General features: G+C 36.7%; 1 protein-coding gene across 1 annotated transcript in view; it reads right to left on the bottom strand.

Annotated features, from left to right (window-relative positions):
- The window catches only part of TTN (titin), a 222,911-nt gene that overhangs the window by 181,690 nt on the left and 15,494 nt on the right, over nt 1-25,727 (bottom strand). Inside the window, exons 8-41 of the mRNA XM_072122667.1 lie at nt 25,225-25,374; nt 24,235-24,369; nt 23,727-23,855; nt 22,887-23,156; nt 22,674-22,799; nt 21,284-21,550; nt 20,963-21,028; nt 20,187-20,445; nt 17,452-17,509; nt 16,485-16,685; nt 16,109-16,251; nt 15,799-15,986; nt 15,295-15,525; nt 14,629-14,873; nt 14,313-14,533; nt 14,043-14,207; nt 13,786-13,954; nt 12,025-13,703; nt 11,653-11,934; nt 11,294-11,560; nt 10,927-11,199; nt 10,575-10,838; nt 10,171-10,431; nt 9,823-10,083; nt 9,350-9,613; nt 9,003-9,263; nt 8,637-8,897; nt 7,683-7,943; nt 6,897-7,038; nt 6,284-6,449; nt 5,924-6,155; nt 5,483-5,767; nt 5,159-5,278; nt 4,036-4,224 (exon numbers count right to left, since the gene is read on the bottom strand). Of these exons, the coding sequence (XP_071978768.1) occupies nt 4,036-4,224; nt 5,159-5,278; nt 5,483-5,767; nt 5,924-6,155; nt 6,284-6,449; nt 6,897-7,038; nt 7,683-7,943; nt 8,637-8,897; nt 9,003-9,263; nt 9,350-9,613; nt 9,823-10,083; nt 10,171-10,431; nt 10,575-10,838; nt 10,927-11,199; nt 11,294-11,560; nt 11,653-11,934; nt 12,025-13,703; nt 13,786-13,954; nt 14,043-14,207; nt 14,313-14,533; nt 14,629-14,873; nt 15,295-15,525; nt 15,799-15,986; nt 16,109-16,251; nt 16,485-16,685; nt 17,452-17,509; nt 20,187-20,445; nt 20,963-21,028; nt 21,284-21,550; nt 22,674-22,799; nt 22,887-23,156; nt 23,727-23,855; nt 24,235-24,369; nt 25,225-25,374 (8,491 nt within the window). The remainder of the gene's footprint in view (nt 1-4,035; nt 4,225-5,158; nt 5,279-5,482; nt 5,768-5,923; nt 6,156-6,283; nt 6,450-6,896; nt 7,039-7,682; nt 7,944-8,636; nt 8,898-9,002; nt 9,264-9,349; nt 9,614-9,822; nt 10,084-10,170; nt 10,432-10,574; nt 10,839-10,926; nt 11,200-11,293; nt 11,561-11,652; nt 11,935-12,024; nt 13,704-13,785; nt 13,955-14,042; nt 14,208-14,312; nt 14,534-14,628; nt 14,874-15,294; nt 15,526-15,798; nt 15,987-16,108; nt 16,252-16,484; nt 16,686-17,451; nt 17,510-20,186; nt 20,446-20,962; nt 21,029-21,283; nt 21,551-22,673; nt 22,800-22,886; nt 23,157-23,726; nt 23,856-24,234; nt 24,370-25,224; nt 25,375-25,727) is intronic.

Genomic DNA, 25,727 nt, shown 5'->3' with positions numbered 1-25,727 from the left:
CAGACTCATCAACCAGAAGTTTGTTGAAGAGCCATATAACACAGGGCGCAGGTATGCCCTTTATGACGCAAAAGAGGGAGGTATCGGCGCCTTCCTTTACATAAGTTTCAAGGGGCATTTGCTCAAGAAACATTGGTGCTATCGCACAAGAGTCTATGATTTCTTCATAGGGTATGACATCCGGAAAGTACTCTTTGCTTCTTTGCCTTTCAGGGCCTTGTGGTCTTTGCGATGGAGTGATAGAAATACTTGATGTTTTCACAGTGGTTTCCTGTTTTGCTTCATAAGTACTCTTAATCTGAATTTCTTTGTGAGATTTAAAACTTTTTTTATCTGATTCAGAGATTATTTGTGCTACTGCCTTGGTGGTGGTTTCTTGTGCTAGGTAAGAATAAATTTTAGAAAATGTTAGTTACTACACAGTACATAATAGTACTACAAATTAGATCCAATTAGATCATCATCTAAATTATTAGTATTGTGAGTATTCTAAGCCTTTTGAATGATGGTTCTTCTAATTTAGTTTAGTAGTAGTTTATATGTTAACTGCAAATCCATTACACTATGAATGATTGTTCTACAATAATTGAACTTGATTACATATATTTTAGCTATATTACATTTATATGTATCATGTTCTGCTACATGAAATTCTATATATTATTTATTTCATTTATATGTACAATTATATCATTATGGAAAAATGATAACTTTGGTTGTAGTAGCGTTAATAAAATGTCTGTAATGTCTAAAAACACAACAAACGCAACAGTATTATTATAAAAAAAAGGCTCTCAATATAATCATAATTAAAAATAGCATGCAGAGATTGGCATTTGGCTATGCGTGTTAGAATTTAAATGGTCAAGTAACTTACATTAATTTTAGTTCTTTATTTTACCTCAACTTGCTCTTTAAAATTGTTAGTTTTCTAGTTTATAATTGTAATTAATCTATTCAGCGACTAAAGAACCATCATTTATGATTTTTTTTTAATATTAAAAAATGAATCTAGTATCAAAATTAATCAAAATTAATAGCCACCTTCTACAGTTAGTACTGCAGCGCTTGTCTCTTCTCCAAAATCATTATGTAAAGTGCAACTGTATGTGCCTTGATCTGTAAGCTGAACATTTTCTATGGTGAGCAACATGACATTTCCATTTTGAGATATTTTGACTCTTGTTGTGTCTTCTATTGTTTGGCCTTCATGCTTCCAAGTAACTTCAAGGTTTCCATCTTGTACAGCACAGATAAACTGGGCTACATCTCCACATTTCACTGTCATATCATGAAGTCTAAGCAGTATCTTTGGTGCCCGACTGCTAGAGTCCTCAATTGCAGCTTTTGTGATTTCTTCTGAACTGCTTTGTTTGATGGTTTCTTCATACTGTGCTTCTACTGTCTTCACAGATGATGCGGTTATGGAAGAGCTTTCAGAAACACTTTGAAAAACCTGTACACCTTCTTCAGTGGCAAGCCCTTGTACTGATTTAAATTCTTTTAAGTACACTGTGGCTTCTGACACTGACTGTGTTCTGACAGATTCTGTAACGCTTTTCGTAGAACTTGTAATGCTTTGACTAACTATGGATTGCGCTGTGTAATCAAGCGGAAAAAAAAGAAATTATCAACTAAATTGTCCAATATTCCTTATGATAAGAACAAATAGGTTGATCAAGAAGACTTAAACATCAGTTGAGAATTATGCATGCCAAATGCATGCTCGGGACAAAAATTGACAAAGGATGAAGTACTGGAAATTCATGCTGACATAGAAGGTTGCATCTTCTTTCGTTGTCGCTTTCCAAATATTTGGTTAAGATTGTTCTTTTATGATCCAAAGTAAAGAGTAACACCTGTTTTACTACAGGATTAAAATAACTGCAATAGTTAGATAATTTAGATATGGCTGCTTCAAATGATAATTTCAAGATGATATGATTTTGATGTCAACGTGTTTGGTGGAGCAATAATTTAGCAATTGTGTCAGTTGATGTAAGAAAGTGACTTTGGGTGATGTTAGTTATATATTTGCATAATGAGTAAATGTTTATCCGAGTGTAAGAAGTGGATGCTGTAAAAAAAAAGGTGGTAACGCATTAGTAAGAGTGCAAATGAGTCTTAAACCAACCACGGGGGGCAGTGGTGTTTTACCTTCAGTCACTGTTAGGGTGGCTGCACAGAAGACTTCACCAGCACTATTTCTTGCTTTGCAAGTATATTCACCAGCATTCTCTAGAAAGGCATCTACTATGATAAGAATAGCGGTGTTTGTAGACTCATCAAAATGAAAAACTATATTTTTAGAAGGTATGACCTTATTTTGGTTATGAAACCAAAATATTTCTGGTTTTGGAAAGCCAGCAACTTTTGCCACAAAGCGCACCGTTTCCCCACTGTTTACTGTACAGCTTGAAATAGGCTGGATGAAGACGGGACTATGAGCAACCAGATCCCTCTTAAATGACTCAGATGTAATCTGCCCTTGGGAAAATGTTGCAAAATCTGGAGTAAGTTTTTGCCCTGAAAAGAAGCATGTTAAGTTTTATTTAAGACATGTATAAAATAAAATAGTTCCTTAAAAGGGTTGATCCATTTCTAAATATATTGACTAAAAGCTCATAAACTATGTTCTTCATGACATACATCCATAAGTCACATTCTGAGTAATGACATGCTTAGGATATGTCTACGGCTATATAAACAAAGCAAACTACATAAGGAGCAAGATGGAAGAAGTCACTCGATTCACTCATGTGAACACTTTCTCTACTGTCCCTGGTTGGAGCTAAATAGAAAATGAATAAATTTAGCATCTTTGCAGAAAATATAATCCTTCAGGAAAGCATTAACATGATTGATGCTCTCAGACAGGTTCATCTTGCACTTTATGCACAGGGCCCTCTTCCACATGATAGGAAATAACAAGGTGATTGTTGAGGGTCTGACTGCTGAGAAACCCCCTATCACTAGAATGGGACCCCTAGCAATCTGGAGAATGGACGTGTTTCACTCACATATGGTGGATGAGAATTCTGGCAATTTTTAACACTGCCATAGTATTAAATGAAGAGACAGTAAGCATGCTCATCCTGCCGCTCTTCCTATTAGTAAGAATGCGATCCCCATCCTACAGATTATTAAAGGCTCTAGTCCCTGTGATTGTGGGGTCCCAGAAGTGAGACCCTTAGCAGATCGATCACCTTGTATTCCGTATCCTATGAATAGGAGATAACTTGTAAACTTTGAAAACCCCTTTCAATGTGACTTATGTATGTATATCAAATAACATTTTACTGGCTTTTAGTAAATATTTTCTGAAAGAGACCATCACCTTTGGATACGTACATAGGCTTAGAAAAGTAGCCCAAACACCATGAATGAATACATTTGGGATAGAAAATATAAAAAAACACTACTATAAGAGTTCTACCCCTTCTGGAATTTTGTGCATACAAAGGGATAGGGATAATGATAGCCTGTAGAAGACTGGTAGGGTGCCACCAATCAGACTATCTTGCTAATGCCAGATCAGCAAGGGCTGTGTGGATTCTCAGAGGAGATAAATATTTTGGAATAACCTGTTAACGAAAGATGTTTTCAATTGTAAAAAGGAGGAGCTGGTAAGGTAACTCAAAGACTCTCAACATTGTATGATCTTCATATGAATGATTTTTGTGTATGTTTTTTTCCTTTTGTGTTTTTTAGTGTTTTGTTTTATTGCATGTTCAAAATGTTTAGATATGTTTGTGACACAGAAAGACTGCACCTTTAGAGTATACAATGATCGACAAGATGGAAATACAGACAGACAAGAATGAATAGCGAAGAAACAAATGAATGCGGAAATGACAATGAAAGGACAGTTACAATGATCTTCCAGATTCAGGACAAGAATATGGTTCAGTAACATCTGAATGTGAATGACTGTGTTAGTGAATTTAATTGACAGTGATGACACAGACTATGTTAGCACCACTGTTAAATGGTTGTTCTATATACATTTCACATCAGAGACCCAAGACAACATACCTTCAAGTCTCAGATTTGCGGTGCAAGATACTTGTCCAAGTGCATTGCTAGCAGAAAAAGTATAGACGCCTTCATCTTCAGCGTAGGCCTCTGCTATTTCAAGTTGATAGGTGTCTTCAAACTGTGCCATTTTAAAGAAGCGTGATGGCTTGATCTCCTTGTCTTTGCTGTACCAGGACACTTTCAGATCTGTATAAACACAGTAGTATACTTAGAAACATAACTATATATCTGGAAAAAGAAATCTTACACTACATTAAGGTATACCTAAATACCTATGGTGCACATTGATGATATTTGCGACACCTATTCACATTGAGCGAGTCATTGACATTACATTGATAAGGTATTAATATGGTATTTATTGCATTTCCACAAGGTGCTGGTTCCATCTCTGATACCTGTAGACAGGTCATAAACTTCTGTGTTCCCAACCCCCCAGTTATATCTAGCATCACCAAAGTAAAATATATTAACCGTATAGGAATAGTATATTACCGTGAGGAATTATTACAGAAAATTTATTGTAGCCTAATACTTCTTTTTATTTTACAACGAATAACCTTAAAGGGGTTTTCCCATCTTGCCATTTACATTTAATTTCATTCATTTGCCTTATGTAAACATTTCTTCAATTGGATGTTATTTAAAAAAAAATGTTCCTGTGTGAAGATAATTTCTCATAAATGTAGCCATGTTGTCCCCTAGAAACGAGATGGCTTCCTCGGATACGACCACCTCACATTTTGGCAGCAGTGGCCTAACATGCGCTATTGAGCCCTGTCTGGCCACCTGGACTCAGGGTTCAGTACCACAGGACAGCTGGGGGACATGCAGTAACTCACGGACATTTCATATACAAAAATGTTTACTTTCTTTGTGCAATCACTCCAGCAGAGGTGGTCGTATCCAAGGACACAGTCTTGTTTCAAAGGGACCATATGGCTACATTTATGAGAAATGATCTTCACACAGGAAGATTTTTCTAATTGAAGAAATGTTTATATATGGCAGATTAATAAAACAGAATGTGAATGCACAGACGAGAATACCCCTTTAATTTATTGTTTCCTCAGCTTTATCATTTAGTTTTCTATATGTAGTGGTTCATCATTGAACTTACCTGAGCCAGAGACACGAACTTGGAAGATTGCAGACTGTCCTTCTGCAGTGATGGCATCACGGAGAGGTGAGATGATTTCAGGTGGGTTGACTGGAGCTTCTAAATCTGGTGAGACCACCTCTGTAATTAACAAATACATAGATCAGATTATACTCCATTGTTATAAAATATTACGCAAGAAAGGATCAATCTGATTGATCTTTTTAAAAATATAAATTTGAAAGAACCCTCAAGGACTCTACTACATGAGGCCTGGATCCAGCCTTGTATGTTACTGTACGTGCCAGGCTCCATGTGTTCATCCCCTTTATATATCTACTTTACCTTCAACAGTCAGTGTTGCAGATGTGCTGGCCATTCCAGAGTCATTGCTTGCTTCGCATGTGTACAATGCTGCATCTTCAGGGAAGGCTTCAATGAGTAATAAGGTATATTCCTGTCCATCATGAAGGAACTTGCACTTGAAACCAGCAGAAAGCTTTGTTGAGTCTTTAAACCATGCAACAGTGGGCTGTGGTTTTCCCGTCACTACAGTACAGAAGCGTGCAGGCTTTCCGGATTCAACATGCACAGGTTCAAGAAGCTTTACTATTACAGGTGGTTCTGGAGCTGTTGGAAAAACAACACTAATGTTTAGCTACATGACTATTAATAAGTGTGACTGTTTGTCTAAATGGTTGTTTTTAGCAGTCATGTACTTTAATATATTGTACAAATTTAATGGCACAATAGAATAAACTACATAGTTAATATTCATTCACCTACCATTTACATAAAGAGTGACAGAGCTCCTGTTTTTGCCAGCCAAAATGGTATATTCTCCACTATCAGTCATCCGGGTTTCTGAGATGAACATGCGATGCACACGTCTCTCCACAACATATTCATATCTCTCTTCAATATGGAAATTGATCTCAATGCCGTCCTTAAGCCAACGAGCATCTACATCATCCTCATTGACTTCAAATTCAACCACGGCTCTTTGTCTCTCAACGGCCTATGAGTATGAATAGATAAAAGAGTGAATAAATGAGTAAATGCATGAGTGACGTTTTAATCTAGATGAACGTCATCTAATCTCTTAAACTTCTCTAAGAGTTTATATGATTTTTTTAGGATAAATACCTCAATCTGTTTACGAGCTGGTGTGATACGGACGTCACGGCCTTCTACGTGCAAACTGGCAGTGGACATATTACCTCCGGCAACTGCAGAGTATTGTCCGGCATCAGACATGCGGACAGAAGGAATCACTAGACGGTGAACATATCTTTCACTCTGGATTTTTACCCTAAATTGAAAGAGGCACAAAACATATGTAAAAAAAATTTATCAAATAGTAATGATAACTTTCAGATATATTGTAAAATATTCAAAATAAGACATGGCAGCTATGAAGGTTATGTTCTATTAATATTAACTGATGGGTTCCATTGACAAAGGCGGGTTTGAATATTGATTCCAATATTTTTGCAAGAATAATGACATAGTATTCACTCCATCATATGATTACAGAATCTAAAAATTTGGGGCAATCTAACTAGTCTTAATATTTTCATCGCCCTTATTTAAACTAGACTGTCTAATGTTGTGGCAAATGTAGATTGTGCCAGAATTCCTAGGTAGAATATTTATTTTCTATTTCTCCTTTCTTCTAACATATACAGTATGTACTTTATACTGAGAGAAATACCATATATTTAAAAAAATATTTTAAAAACGGTAGAAGCAAATTTACCTCTCAGTAATTTGGAGTTCTTGACCATCCTTCATCCACTGAACGTTCAAATCTGGTTCAGATATTTCACACTCAAAGGTTGCTCTTTTCTTTTCAAGCACTTTAATCTCTTTTATAGGTTTTCTGAATTCAATGTGACGGGCTAAAGGAAAGGAATGCAGTAAATTAATGCTCAAATACCTAAGATATACATAGATACCATGTTGCATTTGCAAAATCTTCGTAAAAACATAGAGATCAGCGTAAGATTTTAGCTATTAACTACACCAGTTTTTTAAAGCAAGTTATAGCAACATTTTGGGACGCCTTGCATTTGTGGGGCATAAGCGGCAATAAGTTACAAAATGGTGTGTGCCTGGGTTTCTGAAATTTTCATGCCTTGCAGGCCAGAAAACTGGCACCCCATGCATGGTATATTTGTGCCATGGTCTTTATTTTATTTCTGTGTTCTAATTTAGTTTACTTTTGATTGTTTCTCTACACCCAAAGTCGTACCTATTGTGGTATCCTGCTTAGGTAAGATTTATTTCTTACAAATTCCTCTTGTGCAGTTTGATACTGTTTATCCTTAATAATAATAATAATTCCTTTATTTATATAGCGCACACAGATTACGTAGCGCTACACAGAGCTTGCCAAATCGGTCCCTAATAAATTCCCATTTTTTATGTAAATAATGAACTGCATGCCTATGTTTGTTATAAACAGTACATCTATATGCCACAAACCCTGTGGAAAGTAAATCAAATTACCCATGGTATATTTCAAATGAAAAAATTAGCTTACCTTCAACATACAAGTTAGCCTTAGATACCGCATTTCCAGCAACAAAGCTGTATTCTGCAGCATCGCCAAAGTGGACATTTCGGATTGTAAGAGAATGGGACTGTTGTTTAGCTTTTATCTGGCAACGGTCTGTAGACTTGATTTCAACACCATTCTTCAGCCATTTGTAAGTGATACCTTCATGGTTTACAGTCACCTCAAAAGTGATGGTGTCTTTCTCTTCGGCATTAATATCTTTCAACATAGAAGTAATCAGGATAGCTAAAAATAAAAATAAATCAAAGATTTAGAAAAATTCGGTCAAACAGTGAGTTTACCTATTTTTCTGATTTTTCTTCCTGAATTATTTCAGAATAACAAAATCTATACAGTCTTCTTATTGAGCGTTTGCAAACATTCCAATGTAATTCAGAACAGATTTCAGAATTGTATTCCAGATTTCTGGAAAATAGTTTCTACTCAATTCCTTTAATATAGTAATAGTATAGTATAGTAATGAGTAGTGAATTATTCAATATTATGGACTGTAAGTAAAAATTTAAAAGGCTGAACTATACATACGAGGGGCGAGGGGCGGACGGCAGCCATAGCAGCAAGGTAATAATTAGCCTAATATTCACTGTAGAAAGGGATTTTTGGATTAATGAATAGAGATGTCGGTATGAACTAAGTATTGGCACGTAAGAGTATTAGCAACACTATACAAAATGTAATACGGGTCTGCTTTAGCTGGGTTGCCTGGCTCTACCTTATTCTTGGGATCAGTTTTAAATTTTTGTAAAAACTTCGTTAATGTGTGTTTTTGTCTCAATATCAATGAAATAAAAAGTAATTTTTTAGCATAGAATTTATGAGTTCCCCTTCTTTGTAGGGTATTTGATTTAAGTTAGGGGGAAGTCATCCTAACTCTGGGTAAGGACGTATTAAATTTGGGTTATAATGAACTATACATACGTTTCACTGTTAAAGTGGCGCTGACTTTGTCATTTCCACAGACAAATGTATATTCAGCGGAATCTTCACTGCTTGTATTCATGATAATCAGTTGGTGCAGTTTTCCCTGAACCACAATCTTAAACTTCTCGCTCATTTCAATTTCAACTCCATTCTTCAACCAAACGGAGGGCACATTGAAGTGAGACACCTCACATTGGAAGGAGGCAGTTTTGGTTTCAGGGACCTCAATGTTCTTCATAGTCTTTGTGATATGGAGAGCTAAGGAAAAACAGAAATCGTATATTTATCACGCAAAAGATCTTCAAGGCCAGCATACGTTAACATATGCAGTGTGGACAAAAGCGATATTGGGAATTTCCTTACATTCAACAAAAAGCTTGGCTTTGCACTCAAGTTGTCCAACGACAGCAGTGTATTCGCCAGCATCATCAAGAGTCACATTCTGCAAGACGAGCTTATGAACTTTACGTTCTGATACTATTTTATGCTTGTCACTTGGTTTTAGCTCCACATTCTTGTAGAGCCATCTGACTGGAACAGTATCGTGAGAAACGCTAAGTTCAAATGTTGCTGGTGTGTTTTCCAATGCTGTCACATCCTTGGGTTTCTTAATAATTTTCACAGCTAAAAGAAAATAGATAATAGTATATTATAGTAGCTGCTAAGGTTGTAACCTTGAAGATATTCATACTTTAGAGTCAATAACTTACTCTCAACATGGAGTCTGGCATTAGCGCCAACCTTTCCAAGCTTGAAGCTGTAAACGGACTCATCAGGAACTATACAGTTTTTGACTCTTAAGGTGTGCACTGTTCCTTTAACTGTGATTTCATACTTGTCATTGGATTGCAGTTCAACCCCATTTTTGATCCACTGAGCTCCTTTGACATCAGGGTGAGTAAGTTCCACGCTGAAAATAGCATCTTGTGTCTCAGTAACAGTTTGGTTCTTCAGAGTCTTCTTGATCTTGACAGCTACAAAAACAGAATAAAATTCCAGTATTACAAGTGAATACTATAAATGTTTTGAAAGGCAAGTGATCTTTTTTCAGATTGTAGAGGGAGCACCATAGACCAGCATTAGTGCCAGTACTGCTATTCTCCTCTGGACCAAGTCTGACAATGTAACAAGACCAAAATAACACAGTACATAGTATTTATAATTTTGCATATGATCAGCTCACCTTCAACTTTGAGTTTTGCAGATGTTTTGGATGTTGCAACTTGATAGGTGTATTCTCCAATATCTTCAAGTTTGCTGATGGGAATTATAAGCTGTCTCTTGGCACCGACTGATTCACTTTTTATGCTGTCAGTAAAGGAAATTGGTTTTCCTTCTCTTAGCCATTGTCCCTTGGAGTCTGGATTAGCTACTTCACACTCGAATACTGCTTGCTGTGATTCAGCAACTGTAAGGTCCACCAGTGGCTTGCTTATAGCACCACCTAAAGGAATAATTAATGAAAACACTAAGAAAAAAGTACAATGATTTACAATACATATGTTTCAATTTTAATGTATTTGTGATGTACCTGAAACTGTTATTTTTCCACTAGTTTGCTGTTCTCCAGCAAAGAATGTATACTGTCCCTCTTCATCTTTCATCATATCAGTAATGGTAAGTGTGTATGTCTTGCCCTTGGACTCAATCTTGTACTTTGGACTTGGCTTAAGTTCTTCATTTCTGAAGAGCCATAGGGCATCAACTCCAGCATGGGACAATTCAACCTCCAAGGTTACATTTTGTGTCTCTGTACAAGTTTGGTCACTTAATCCTTTAATGATTGTAATTTCTGTAAGGTAAGAATGAATATTATTAATAAATGCAACTTTGAGGTTTTTTGAGAGCAGTAAAAAAAAAATGTTTCCTAGTATGAAATTATTGCTAGTTTCATAGGCATGTTAACCTCAATAACTAATCATTAGGTATACTTACTTTCCACGGTAAGTTTGCAGGTCGATTCCACTTTACCAATCATGAGCTTGACTTGTCCTTCATCTGAAGCATGAGCTCTTGAAAATACCAGCCTCTGCTTGGCACCCTTGGCAATTGCTTGCACACGCTCATCAGGTTTAATTTCTTGATCATTGATGGACCATTTAGCGGATGTCATGTCAGGAACTGACACTTTACATTCAAGGACAGCCTTAGTTCCCTCTATTGTATGAACATCTTTCAGAGGTATGACAATCTCAACACCTATGGAATGTAAATTTTATATTTGTAACATGACTTATATACCACAGTTGGGAAATCTAGATATTTAGTGATAAATGTTAACACTTACTGTAAACAGATAAATGTCCAGATGTGGAAAGATCCATTTCTGGTATAGAAAAGGTATATTTTCCAATATCATCAGAAGTAGCATCTTCGATAAGTAACATATGTGATTGCTTGTCAATTACAATATGAATACGATCACTGGGCTGTATCTCTTCTCCATCTTTCAACCAGACTCCTTCCGCATTTTCTGCAGATACTTTAACTTCTAACTGAGCAATGTCCCCATCACATACTTTCTGATCAGAGAGACCTTGTATGATTGAAATAGGACGAGCTGTGAAGAAAAACAACATATAAAGTGAGATCTCTCAAAAAAAAAATAAAGTAGCAAGTAATGTTTTTCAATTAATTTCATACGATAGTCTTACATTTCACTTTCATATGTGCAGTGGTCTTTTTTCCAGCAACCACAAAACTGTACTCTCCTTGATCTTCCTTTGTGACATCTTTAATTGTAAGAACATGACGTCCTCGACGAGATGTAGTCACATATTTGCCATTAATTTTTATTTCTTCGTCACCGCGGTACCATTTACCCTCCGCGTCTTCAAGAGAAATTTGACATTCAAGCTCTCCGGAATGAGTTTCTGGAACCTCAATATCCTCAAGTTCTTTGGTAAACTCAACAGGTGTTCCTGTAAAGCAATTGGGTATTTAAGACCACGTTACATTTATGCAATAGGGTCATAAAGTTATTTTATATCATATTGGTAAAGCACTTCCTTACCTTCAACAATGAGTTTAGCAGTTGTCTTCACAGACTCATCTTCTTTAAGGACACAACTGTACTCATCAGCATCAGACATATCAATTACAAGGACTGAAAGGAAATGGACTTTTCTTTCAGAATGCATTCTGTACTTATCACCAGAGTGAATTTCCACTCCATTTTTGAACCATTTCACTTTTACGAATGGCTCTGATGTTTCACACTCAAAGGTTGCCAGGGAGTCTTTTTCCTTTGCTGTCAGATCTTGTAATGCTTGTGTGAATGTGATTAACTGTTTGCCTACATGTGAATAAATATCATGTTAGTTCAGGAAAAAAAATCCAGACAGTTTTTATGTTAAGAAAAAAATACTAATTAGAGATGTCTCACCTTGAACAAGCAAAAATGCATGACTTGAGGTTTCTCCAGCTACATTGATGGCTTTCACCATGATGCTGGCAGAATCTTCGGCAACAACATCTCGGATAACCAATTCACACACATTATCTTCTGGCCAGTACCAGTAAATGCGTTCTGATCTTTCAACCTTGACACCATTTTTGAACCATTGGCACTCTGGGTCTGGCTTTCCGACAACACGGACACGGAAGTGAGCTTCAGCTCCTTGAGCAACTGTTTGACTAGCGATTCTTTCAAATATCTTGGGAGCTTCCATGCTTGGGGATAGCTCAACTCTGTCAGGCTTGAAAGTTGGAATAGTGATTTTGCCTTCAACTTCAAGAGCTTTCTTTTCCTCTTCAGTTAGCTCTTTGGTGAAATGAAGGAGATCATCTTTTGTCTTCTTGAGCATTTCCTCGTATGCTTCATCTTTTTTGCGTGATTTCAGCTCAACAGCCGTAATCGCTTCATAATATCCTTCTTCTGTCCTGCGTTTAAATTTGCTGCGCAATTCTTCAGATTCTTCAGAGATTTTGTCATGAGTAATTCTTTCAGCCCTCTTGAGTTTTACAAATTCTTTGCCTCCTGCTTCTACTTTTTTTACTTCAAATGGAAGTTTTCCTGCCTCAGTTGGAGGAGCAGAAACTTTTGGCTCATGTGTTCTCCTAAGTACAGACCTAAAATCTTCTTTCTGCTGAATCTCTAATTTTACTGAATGTTCAACAGCCCCCTCAGGGTTTTCTGCTGTAACTTTAACATCACCAGAATCGTAAGATTTGCAATCAACAATTTCAAGGTAATATATACCATCATAACGAAGTCTGAATCTTTTGCTTTTACGGATAAGCTGCCCATTCAGGTACCAATTTACTTTTGGTTGTGGATAACCAGTAACACGACACCGGAATCTTGCAATTTCTCCTTCATAAACTCTTGCGGGTTCAGGAAACAAAACAATTTCTGGTTTTTGCTTTTCCTTTACGTCTTCTGTTACGCCTACCAGGGCACCTTCGTGTGCCAGCCTTTCCAGCTCCTCAATTCTTTGCATACTTTGCCTGCCCTCTGGAAGTTGAGTTTCCTCAACAAGGCTCTTCTCATCTTTTACAATTAAGGTAGCTGATGTATGGTCTGTTCCGTATTTATTGGTAGCCCTGCAAGTAATAACACCACTATCTCTGGGGTAAGCAACTTCAAAGTCAAGACTACAATAGCCAAACTCATTGACCATGCGGAGCCTGTTAGCAGCAGCTAATGGCTTTCCATCATGAAGCCATTCAACTACCATTGTTGGGTCTCCAATTGGTGTAAGACGACACTCAAAGTGGGAAGGCCCGAATCGCTTGAGCCTTACTGAAGTCAGCTTCTTCTTAAAGAATGGCTTTTGTTGTTTCTCTTTGTCATAGAGATCTCCTTCTTCCCATTGTTCCTGACCATAACGAAGATGTAAGGGCTCTAGCTCTGGAGCTGCAATTTCTTTTGCCTTGTATGTTCCCTTTGGAATGATTAGTTTTCTCTCTGGTTCAGGTTCTGCAAATTCAACCTCAACATTTACTTTACATCTAGTTGTGTCACGTCCGGCTTTATTAATGGCAGTGGCAGTATACCATGCAGAGTCTTTTCCAGCTACAGACTGAATTTTAAGTGCTGCTTGTCCTTTGTTTCCATCAATTCTGTAAAGAATAGATAATTTAAATTAGCATCATTACTATAAAACAAGTTAAGAAATGGCATATTATATCACCATATACTCACATTATGTTTGGAAATTTGTGAGGAGCTACAATGTCGCTGTTCTTCAGCCACACAATATCAGGATTGGGGTTGCCTACAGCTTTCACAGACATTTCCAGCTTACTGCCTTCTTTGATACTGACATTTTTAAGTTTTTCCACAAATTGTGGTCTTTGTAAATGTTCCTTTGCTGCAAAGAAAACAAACAACCCCAGATTCAACTCAAGTACTAATAGCAAAATTTCTCAGACTATGGAAACAATGCAAAAATATTGTACCTTCCACAGTCAATGTCATTGAGACTGAAGTTTTGCCAGCTCTGTTCTGAGCTATAACAGTCCATTCTCCAGAATCAGTTGGCATAGCTGGGACAATGATAAGGGACTGTGTCCCATCTTCCTTGACGACAATTTTATGTGTATAGTCATTGACAATTTGTTGACCTGATGACAAAAATGTAATAAAATAGAATTTTAATTAAAACAAAAAATAAAACAAAACAGGTATCATATTAGAAAATTCAAAGAATACAGTAAAAAATAAGTTACCGTTGTGGAACCAATATGTTTCAGGCATTGGTCTTCCAACAACTTTTAAGTCAAATCTTGCAGTTTGACCTTCAGAACATTTGAAGGATGCAGGTTTCAAGACAAAAACTGGTTTGTATAATCTTTCCAACTGGGACTCATCAGTTTCATCCAATCGGCGAGCAGGAGAACGTGCTGGAGAACGTCCAGGGGAGCGACTTGGTGACCTTGGAGATACAGACCTGTAATTTGACAAAAGGATATACATTATATTTTTGAACAGACAATCTAGAGCAATGAACCTGATGCAGAACATCCATTTCAAAATATACACTACCTTATTCTCTTCACAGCTTCTGGGGCTGGTATATAAGCTGGACCTCCAGTTGGTGCCACTGGCTCCACATACAGTTTTCCTGAGCAAATGGCATTTGCTTTGACATTACTGGCCAAGGCGGTATAAATACCCTCATCTTCAGTCAATAGGACAGGGATGCGCAGACTGGCCCTTCCATCCGATAGGGTCTCCATTTGATAGCGTCCTCCCTGTTTAATGCGTTTACCATCCTTGAACCATGCAATCTGCAATAAATGGGAAAACAAATTGAATAATTCAATATTAGAGGAGCTCTTGATGAAAATTCCACAGCTTATACTATCTCTTTTTTTTTTATAAAGCCCAATCATAGTTAACAAATAGGGCACACATTTTATAATAAAACTGTACTCTAAATGGTGGTGATCTACTAAGATTGCACCCAGATTTACTAAGAGGCTGGACCCTGCATGCCCCCCATCTGCCCTGCTCTCCATCCCAAAGTGACACGTGGGACAGAAAAGCAAACAAACAGACAGGGAAAAATGGCAGACAAGGCATACCATAGTAGATCTGCCACAGTATATATAGACATCATGGCATAGGATTAAAGTGCAACTAAATATTTCATAGTGACAAATCAGAAATTTTAATTAGACTTTCACTAAATAGAAATTATTTAAGTACCTTTGGTAATGGGTAGCCAGACATCTTACAGTGGAAGGTGACCCCCATTCCTTCAAGGATCTGGTAACTTTTCACTCTGATATCAAATCCTGACTCGATAATTTCAGATTCCGGAACATCGACGATCATCTCTTCTCCGTCTTCTTCAAGAAGTTCTTCTAAACTGATCTTGATAATTCTGTATTCAATTTCTCTAATCAGTTTCTCTTCAAAAGCAGTTAGCTGGTACTCCTGCAAAAATAGCATTGGATTTTAACTTAACAATGATTGTTAATTAATGTATTCATCCCTTTACGCAAATTTGTAAAATTGTGTTTTGACTCAAAGATATATCACAAATTAGTCATATTAATTTGAAATGCTCTAAAAATATTACAACTTTTGCAGCTAGTCCCTGTAATTAAAATGGGATATGCTATATGTCTTTGTGGTTCTATGATGTATTCAAAGCTTACTGTTGTGTTCTTGCCAATCCCGTCATATATTTTACAAATTTTTATTTACCTCGGCATGAATGGTAGTTTTTACTAAAGTGGTGTCCTTTGCCATCTTCTTTCTGATAAGGGCCTGCTCTCTTTCGTATTCCTTATCATATTCAACTCGAGGTGCCACGGGTGCCACTTCAGCTACTTTTGGTTCAGGTACATACGGAGTTGCTTCTTCGTGCATTCTCATAAGAGAGTCATATTCAGCTGTTGAGAGGCAACAAATCAAAAATGTAAGTAATTAATGTAAGTAATTAATTAATGTAAGTAATTAATTAAGCATAAAAATGTACAACAATATATTTTTTTAAATAAAGATTCTTCCATACCTTCTTCTAGTAGATTTGTAGTTTCAGTAACTTCTCCATGTTTATTACGAATAACAACACTGTATTCTCCAGCATCATCGGCAAAAGTCATAGAAATTTCAAGTTTGCAGTCTCCAGTTTCCTTGTTATATGAGACTTTATATCTATAAGGACACAATATACTTATTATACATATAGTTTGTTTTTATTTTCACATCATCTTATGAAATTTATACATCATATTATCGCTGCAATAATAATAGGTATACAAATTGTCATTTCTTTATAGAAAGTTGAATTCTTAAAGTTATAATTATAAAATTAAACTTAAATAAAAATACATTTTGGTAAGTATGTAAATTTCTAAATACATGATTTGTCATGTGTGGTTTAATACCTGTATCCAGTAGTTAGGGGAACTCCAGCCTTTTTCCAATAAATATGTGGCTTGGGGTTTCCTCCTATCTGACATTCAAAAATTACCCGGCCTCCCTCAACTAGCTTCTGGACTGTTGGCTTTCTGATGAAGTAGGGAGCTACTCCTTCTCCAGTTTCAGGAGCAGTCAGCTCTACTTCCATCTTTTGTTCCTCTGTTATCCTGTAAAGAGACCATTTTTCATTTAAGAACTGACAATTATTTGTGTTCACTTCAGTTTTATCCTTTACCTTCTTCTTTTCATCTTTATTTTATATTCCATTATCCACAACCAAACAATGTTGTACTAAAACACGTGGTTATTTCTGTATTTGTAGGTAGACGTGGCATCTGACTTGGCCAATGTATCTGATTCGTAGCCCATTAATTCTGCACAATCATGGGAATAACCATTTTTAACCGGTGTTCCCAACATTTACCCATATCACCTATCTGTAGGAGAAACACCTTAACCCTAAGGGTCTAGCTAGATATTAGAATTAATATTCTGAGACCCCTGCTCCACCTTCTTAGCAGCATGCCTGCCTTAACTTCTCCGGAATAACCCTCCATTCTAGTGAATTCCCAGTAGTAAGAGCCCCAAGTGATCAGACATTGGACAACAGATATCTCTATATACATCTTAACAGTTAGTATCTGTTATTTGTGGATACACATTGTATATATGATATATATATATATATATTCAATTACAATATTAATATGGAGAAAAAGTTTTAATGTAATCACCCATTAAATTATATACAGATATAGCGCTGGGTAACATGACTGGCTTAACCTGTTAAACAGACATGAAAACACAGTTCATAGTTTAAGTGAATGCAGGGAACTGCACATTTTCTGTGAGTTACCTTCACATTTAGTCATGTTAACCAGCGACGGCATCTGTATAACAAAAACATTAAAAAGAAAATATAAAAATAATTACTGTTTTTCTTCTGTCATTTTTTCAGTTATAGTTTCTCTTGCTTCATACTCTTCAGAGACTGGAAGAAAAGAAAAGTACAAGGTTGGAAAAATTCTTAATTATAAGCTTTTTGACTTGTGATTTCAACCTCTAGATATACAATTACAGTAAATGTAGAACTCAGCTATAAGTAAATACTCCAGTAGACTCACAAATATTATACAGTCAACTCCACCCTCAGTTCAAAGAAGTCACAACAAGCACTGATCAAAGTGCAACCATCTACACCACATGTCCACATGTCAACACCAAGATACCAGTTTAGCCACGACAGATAATTATTTTAGAACAAGAACAGGTGCAATACCGTTCACTCCCTGCCCCAAAAAAATCTTCAGTTCAGCAGAATTTGCAGGCCTCCAAATAAGGTTCTAACAATTTACCCTTCTCAAATTCCCATTACCTTCCTGTAATGGAAGCAATACCATGACCTGGGAAAAACCACTAGTTTGGTCTTACATCTTGATATCAATGATGTACATTTCCCCATGTCTTACATGTCTAACATCAAAATCATCATAAAAATGATATGTAAATAACGCATTAAACATTAAGGTTGTCTCCCTTCTAATGTCTTCTGTAACTTTTTAACACAAACATGTTACTGATCCATTCCTCAATAAAATTAAAAGCATCTTATGCCGAATGCTATTTTTTTAAGGGTCAAGATTGGAAATGGAAACTCTTAAATAATTGTCATTAAACTCCCTGGAGTATAAATTGTGTACATCTAAGATTCGGTAATATCTAAAATAGAAGACAGACTATAATACATTAACTAACACAACTTTACAAACTGATATTCTTTAGAATAAAGATGCAAGGAATGACTGCAGTGAAATACACAGTTAAATGCACAATCACCAAAATACTTTGTTACGCTACTTTATTATTTTGCCAGTTTTACCCAGAAAACTTCCATTAAGAAAATTGTGAAAGAGGAAATTTCACCACTTTCATCAAATCCAGCTCTTTGTAAGTTTTAATAGGATCTAGGCATCGTTGGTATTTTCAATTATTATTTTGATTATTTCCCCCACCATTCCCAAGCAACCAATATCAATATTGTAACTTTCCCGTCAGATGGGCAGAGCCAGGCTGACTGCTCCAGCCCAGGACCAATCATCTGACATGCTAAAAAAAATCATATTTGTCACATAGGTGTTCTTTGGCTGTAGCAAACAGACTGGATCCACCCACTTCACAGTAGAGGAAGAAAAATAATCATATTAATTAATCAGGAATGGTAGGGACTAGAGAAAAAAAACTGAGCCAAGCATGGATCTATAGAACAATGCCTATTAAAGGGTATGGGAGTTGGGTTTAATGAACTCGTTGAAAGGTCCTCTTTATTGGCCATACAGTTTAGTACCACCGGCAAAACCAAGGTCAAGTAGAAAGCAATTTGGAAACCTCATCCTCCTAGTGGTCCCAACCGCATGTGGTTTCTATTTTATGTTATTAACCTTTTTATTACAGTACATTACAATAAGATAAATTAATATATGACACTAAATCCATAATCAATCTAAGTGAAAATAATTACATACACTACGACAACATTATCAAATTTCACTATAGAGGTTTGTGTAATGCCAAGTCACTGCAGTAGTTAAAATCTAAATTCAAAGCATTTTAAGTAAAAAATGAACACAAATGGTTTAGTGGCAGATTTTAGTAATTTAAACCAAGGCTAAGCTCATCTTTCCAATGGGAACATTGGAACATTCTGACTGTAATGTAATAATTAGGGTATGCTTATACTAGTAATGCATTTATTTTTTTGGCAAGTGAAAATAACCTTTCTTAACCTGAAACTTCAGCTATTTTTGAAGCTAATTTTAAGGCAGAAAAAGCCTAAAAATGATGCACCAAAGAAGTGGGAACGGCCTTTAAAACTACTTCTTACAACGTAATAGCGCAGTAAGACAAATGTGACAATATTTCTTATACTACATAAAGTAAAGTGATGGTAACCCCATGGGAGAAATTTAATTTAACTTGAAGTATATCATTGCCCAGTAATAAGCCTTTACAACATGACAAGGAATAACATAAATCAATGTTATACTTCCTCACAGCCTAAGCAGACTTTATTGACAGAAGTATCTGTATTTTCCATTTTATTACAGTACAGGCGGTCCCCTACTTAAGGACACCCGACTTACAGACGACCCATAGTTACAGACGGACCCCTCTGCCCACTGTGACCTCTGGTGAAGCTCTCTGGATGCTTTACTATAGTCCCAGACTGCAATGATCAGCTGTAAAGTGTCTGTAATGAAGCTTTATTGATAATCCTTGGTCCAATTACAGCAAAAAATTTTGAAACTCAAATTGTCACTGGGGCAAGAAAAAAATTTGTCTGGAACTACAATTATAAAATATACAGTTTCGACTTACATACAAATTCAACTTAAGAACAAACCTCCAGACCCTATCTTGTACGTAACCCGGGGACTGCCTGTACATGAATTGTTAAACACATTCTAAATATTTCAGCCACACAACTCAACACCAAAAAGACCAGTCCTGCAAAACATACTTCACAAAAATAGACTACAAATGTCACTGTGCAGTTGTCCACCATAAATACTGGAAGGTAATAAAATGCAGCTGCTTCTAACATTCAGCCCTCTTGCTATTTTAAATCACCATCCCCCCAAAAAAAACTCAAACAAGTGGTATTGGCTTACCTTGAACGAGGAGGTAGCAAGAAGTGCTGACCGTTCCTGCCTCGTTGGTTGCTGTACAAGTAAATCGGCCACTATCTTCAGCAAATGCCTCGCGTATCACAAGGCGGACAATTTGTTCTTCATAGGTAATTTGGAAATCAATGGAATTTTCAATTCGGTAATCCTCGCGATACCAAACCACAGTTGGAGAAGGGTACCCAGCTATGGTACACTCCAAAGTGACAGACTCACCCTCAAGAACTGTCACATTTTTCAAGCCCTGGGAACAAGAAAAATATATACTTCCCTTAATGTATATTTAACACAAGATTTTACACAAATTGTATAGAAGTACACAATTTCATTTGTAGCATCGGGTATTGGTTTTAAATGTACATCACCAAAGAAATAATGATGCTCAATCAATCAAAAAATACTAGTAATAATAAACTTTTTGGATATAAATTTTCTTAACTGATACACTAATAATGTATGTACTAATAAGTGTTACACGATAAGAAGCAAGAGTAGATAATTTGGGCTAAATTCAATGAAGGCATAGATGCTTACATGGGATTAACTTTTCAAAATTTTAGATTAATTTAATCTCAAAAAATAATCTCTGCTCTTTTATTACATGGAAGGAATAGTAAAACTCAGAATGACACGTTATGTTAATAAAAAGAATAGAATCACATTGATTCTGCTTTGAATCTATTAAGCTAACAAGATTCTAAGAGCAACTATAGACTAGGATCCAACTTAAGATGAACAGATTCTTTTAATGTATTACTTACAGAAACTAAGGTTGGTGGAGAAACAGGGACTTCTGCCGGTTCAGGCACCCGGGCTGCTTCCTCAGCCTGCAACATATGGAAGAGTGGTAAGTTTTCTATAGGCATGGCTCTAAATATATCTGTACTGGGTGGACTGACGTATAGGATTTCTCCTGCATATGGTCATGTTAGAAGCATAGTAAAGTACTAATAATATACACACACTAGGAGAGCAGCAAGTAGTAAGGAGATAGGGCAGTTGAGAAGAAAGACTATTTTTGTTATAGCCGCACATTATGCAAAAAGAATCAAAGGAGCGGAAGAAGTTTCTCGATAACCAACCTCATATTGATACTGAAATCTATCTTCTCGTGCAAAGCCACCTGAAACGCTCACACCTACATCTCTTTTCATTTCAACATCATAGCTGGCTTTGTAGGCCTCAGTTGTCTCTGTTAAAGAGAAGGGTTGAGAGACAACTTTTTCCGCCGCCCCTCGAGGTTCAGCTGGTTTTAAGTGGGGAGCTGTCACATGTTTGGTGATCTTTTGTGAAGGAACTGTGGTTAATTCTTTCTCCAGACTTGTGATCGCCGATCCTGCAATTGACACCTGACCCATCCAAAAGGAGATCTGTTATCTTATTGCTTTTGAAGCCATACATTTTAAAGATGTGCTCTGCTTTCATCCTTTCTTTAATGATTCAGATGGATTTTCATGCTGAATTTGCTATAACCTTCACTGGTTTTTAATTTTATCACATTTTTACGGTTTTTGGAAATTTTATGCACTTAAATAACTTTTGTTATATGGTTCTAGAAGGTCACTGGAGAAAACAGACACCAGCCACAAAATAATTGTCTAAGTAATCTATAAGCTACAATCTTGCCATACTGTTTTTGAAATATTGCTCCTGAACAATGAAAGAACATACAAGTTTGTTTTCCTTTGTATCAATCAGATACTTCAATGGTGTAGGGAATAGTTTGGAAAATATTTTGAGCCATTTTTCTTAAAGCTGATCATTAAAGTTGCCAGAGGGTATGAACAGAGCATCTTAGCATCTTTAAAAATCAAAACAAGAGAAGCAACAAGTAGTCGCTCTCTAATCACTTTACAAACAAGACACATAGAAACGGAAACAAAGAATAATAGAGACACAAAGCCAAGAAAGTTGTTAAGTGCAGAAGATGGGAAAATAAAGAGTGTAGAAGCTTCTTTATGTATTATGTATTTATTGCAGCTAAGAAGTAGGTATAAAGTAAATGGCGGATTTTGTTAATGGCCAGCTTTTTTAGTACACAGTAAGGCTGGGATTTTACGTTTAGGTTTTTACATGCCATTTTTGTAAACCAAGACCAGTAGTGACACCAGTAGGATCTGTTCCTGGTTTTGGCTTCAAAAACTGCAATAAAAAAACTGAATGTGGAACCACAGCCCCAAATAACTACAAAGTATAAACAAAAAAGTTTTCCTGTGTTATTATATTAATGTGTAATAACTTCTGATAATGTGTATCAGGCAAAACATTACAAATATCCCTTTTATAATTCCAAAAAAAATCGGGTTCCTGTATCAGGAAAATTCTGGATTTATTTCTGTTGTGTTTAGCTGATATAAAATGGATATTTGTAAGAAAACGATGATGATGATGGTGATGGTGATGATAATGATAGTTAGACGTTGCAGTGGTGACAATATGTATTGCCTGATATACATGTCACTTGTTTCTTACCTCATGTGTATGTTCAGCTTTGGGCACTGTAACCTTAGTGACAGAAAAGTGAGGAACAGGTGTACGTGAAATAGTTTGATCCACTTGGACCACTGGTACGGTTGGTGGTTCTGGAGCTCTCTTAATCTACACGATTCAATAAAGTTGTGTTGAGTTTTGTATTTACAATTATAAAGAGAATGATTTGTATTATAAAACAAGTCAGGTCCTAACCTGCGGCACAGGTGATGGAACATATTCAGTGGGGATTATTTTTGGCACAGTTGGGACATGAACCTCGGGAGGTTTTATCGCTTTAGTGACAACTTGGCGCTCAGGAGAGAACTCAACCGTTTTTCTAGCAGAAACACGCTCTTTGTATTCATACTGCAGAGCTGTTTCTTCTGCATAACCTTCTTCAGTGTATCCTGGTTGTCTAACACGCGCAATGTCAACTGCAGCGACAACTGTAGCCACAGCTCCTGCTTTTTTCCCAGCTTCCATCTAGAGACAACATTAACACAGTTCATACAGACGACCATGGAGACGAGGAAAGAAAACAGGTGAAAAAAACATGGAATAAACTAGGAAATAAAGTCGGATGATGAAACTTGCAGTGTCAATACTGTGACTCCCTTACCAAGAAACTTTATACCAGTTTTACACAAGTATATTACAGCTTGTTTTGAGTTCATGGTATGAGAATTAGTTCCCTACGATGCTGTCATTTTGGGTCAATAGATTTTGAGCCTATCTGGACTTACTTATCTGTGAAACACTGGTGTGAAACTGGCCTTGACGTGATATTAATATGGATTACTTCCCATACTAATACTACACATAGAATATTAAGAAACACATAAAATACATAGGTGCACAAACACATAAAATAAAGTTGCTCATATAAAAAACAGGGTTGTTTTTACATGGCCCATGGTTTTACCATGTACAAAGTGCATAAGTGCCACTTTACAATACAAAAAGTGGTGACCGAAAACAAAGGTGAAGAAGATTGAAAAGAAAAGTGCCCGGTGAAGAAGATAAGTGCAGTAGATGTGGTCACTGAGATGGTACCTCATCACATTCTGCTGGTGAATCAGAGATATCTATTGCTTCTGTGCAAAGAAGAGTCCGGCTCCTTGCTTGCTGTACTGCGGCCAGAACCGTAGCCACAGCCATTTCTTTCTCTGAATCATAATTCATCTGTGCAATCGTCAAACGTACACGACAATACAAATCTTAATGATCTTAATACTCAGTAATGGTTGTTGTACAAAAGCAAACAAAGAGTGCTAAAGTTATAAAAAATCTAAATTCATACACGTGTGGCCAGTGCCAGAGGCACATATGGTAGGATGTATTTTGAGAAGCCAACTGGATGAAAAGTGTTCTAGCCAAAATATAAGAGTAATGAAGCCCGTGGTACTGGTCACAAGTTCTGAGTTAGTAGACATTCCTTTAACATATGAAAAAATCCCACATGGAAGAAAAAATATAATATCAAGGCTTGAGTTAGTTTCCACAATTCTGACCAAAGTGATGGGTTATGTTCTATTTGTGCATATCCAGCAGTGAAAATCACCTGTTCTTGGACTGCGTGTATCTGTTCACGCTTGCTGGCAGCAGCTTCTACCTTTCTTGTAACGGCCTCTTGTCTGCTTTTTTCACTGGACACAACTACAGTGCTTACAGAAGTTTTTTCGGCTTCTTTCCTTACCTGGTATTTATGGAAAAAAATGTTGCTCATAACAACAAAATAAATTCTAAAATATGACTAGCGCCAAAGAGAAGCGGATGAAATGGGTGGAAGCGTGGAAATGGACGTTATCGGGTGAAGATGATGGCGCAGTAATGAAGATCAGTGAAGCGTACAGCAAGCTCTTGTTATATTTTGCTAAGGAATCAGGGACAAGCTGGTCTAGAAATTAGCTGCCGCTTGGGCTTGACATATTTGAGGTGTTTAATAGGGAAATCCGGTCGAATGATCTCCTGATGTGTCATTCACACATGAAAGTTGATTTCATGCAGAATAAGATTGTCTATACGGATATTAAAGAAGATTTCAGTTTTCAATAAGTTATTATATAGTTAGGTGATAACTATGGGATAAGTGATGCTTTGAAAGCCCTCCAATCACCACAAAAGGGGGGTTCTGTGACTTCAGGTTCCCCCAGTTACATGACCCTTTCCAGGAGGAGTTAATAGGAAGCAGCATGTGATCATGTACTCTCTAAGGAATTGAAAGAGACAGCCCAGCTGTATGGGGCTCAAGGGTTCCACACCAGCCATATCCAGTGTTGTTATAACTGGAATACCCCTTTAAATCCCCTTGACATGGCTCATAGTACTCATTTCGATGGTCCTTTGCTAAGAATGTTGCGTCAGATTTTCAACATCTTTGAGCAAGACCATTGGAGCACTGTATAGACAATGTTATTTTGGGAAATCAGACTTTCAATGTGGATTTATAAAAGGACACACAAGTCTTTTCTTGCATAGAAGATGCCAGCCTGCCCCTGGTTTAGCTGCATGATTGCTCTTAGTGCTATTAAGGTTTGACTTTATTTTCTACCTGCTCATGGACAGGCTGAATTTGCACAGCAGTCATTGCTGTCCTTTTAGCAGTCAGTTCAGTGGCACTTGGAGTAGGCTCTCTCACTCTGGCCATGTCAACAGCAGCAACTACAGTAGCGACAGCTGCTGTTTTTCCTGCTCCATGGACCTGTATCAGTCATATTAAAATACACATTTCACAGTCATAATAAAATATACAGTAGAGAGTATATAAACAATCATTTACAATCATTAAGTCATGGACTACACAGAGAGCTCAGGTACGCATGGTGCCATACTAATATGGTACTGTTACATCATACAATATCTCCAATGTTCCTGAGACCCTACAATAGATGGAGTTTTTTTGCTAAATTTACACGGTACAATATCTTCCATTACAGTTGCCACAAGTGCAATGTAAAACTTACAAGATTTTTATAACTCAAGCTTTGCACCCAAGTTTCTCCGCGTAGTCCAAGCTTAATAACAGGTGATGACAAGTCTAAATGAAGCCATTAC

Source organism: Engystomops pustulosus, chromosome 8 (genome assembly GCF_040894005.1).
Source record: "Engystomops pustulosus chromosome 8, aEngPut4.maternal, whole genome shotgun sequence".
Taxonomy (NCBI): Eukaryota; Metazoa; Chordata; class Amphibia; order Anura; family Leptodactylidae; genus Engystomops; species Engystomops pustulosus.
The sequence above is the reverse complement of the archived record's forward strand: the minus strand, read 5'-3'. Positions and strand labels throughout refer to the sequence as shown.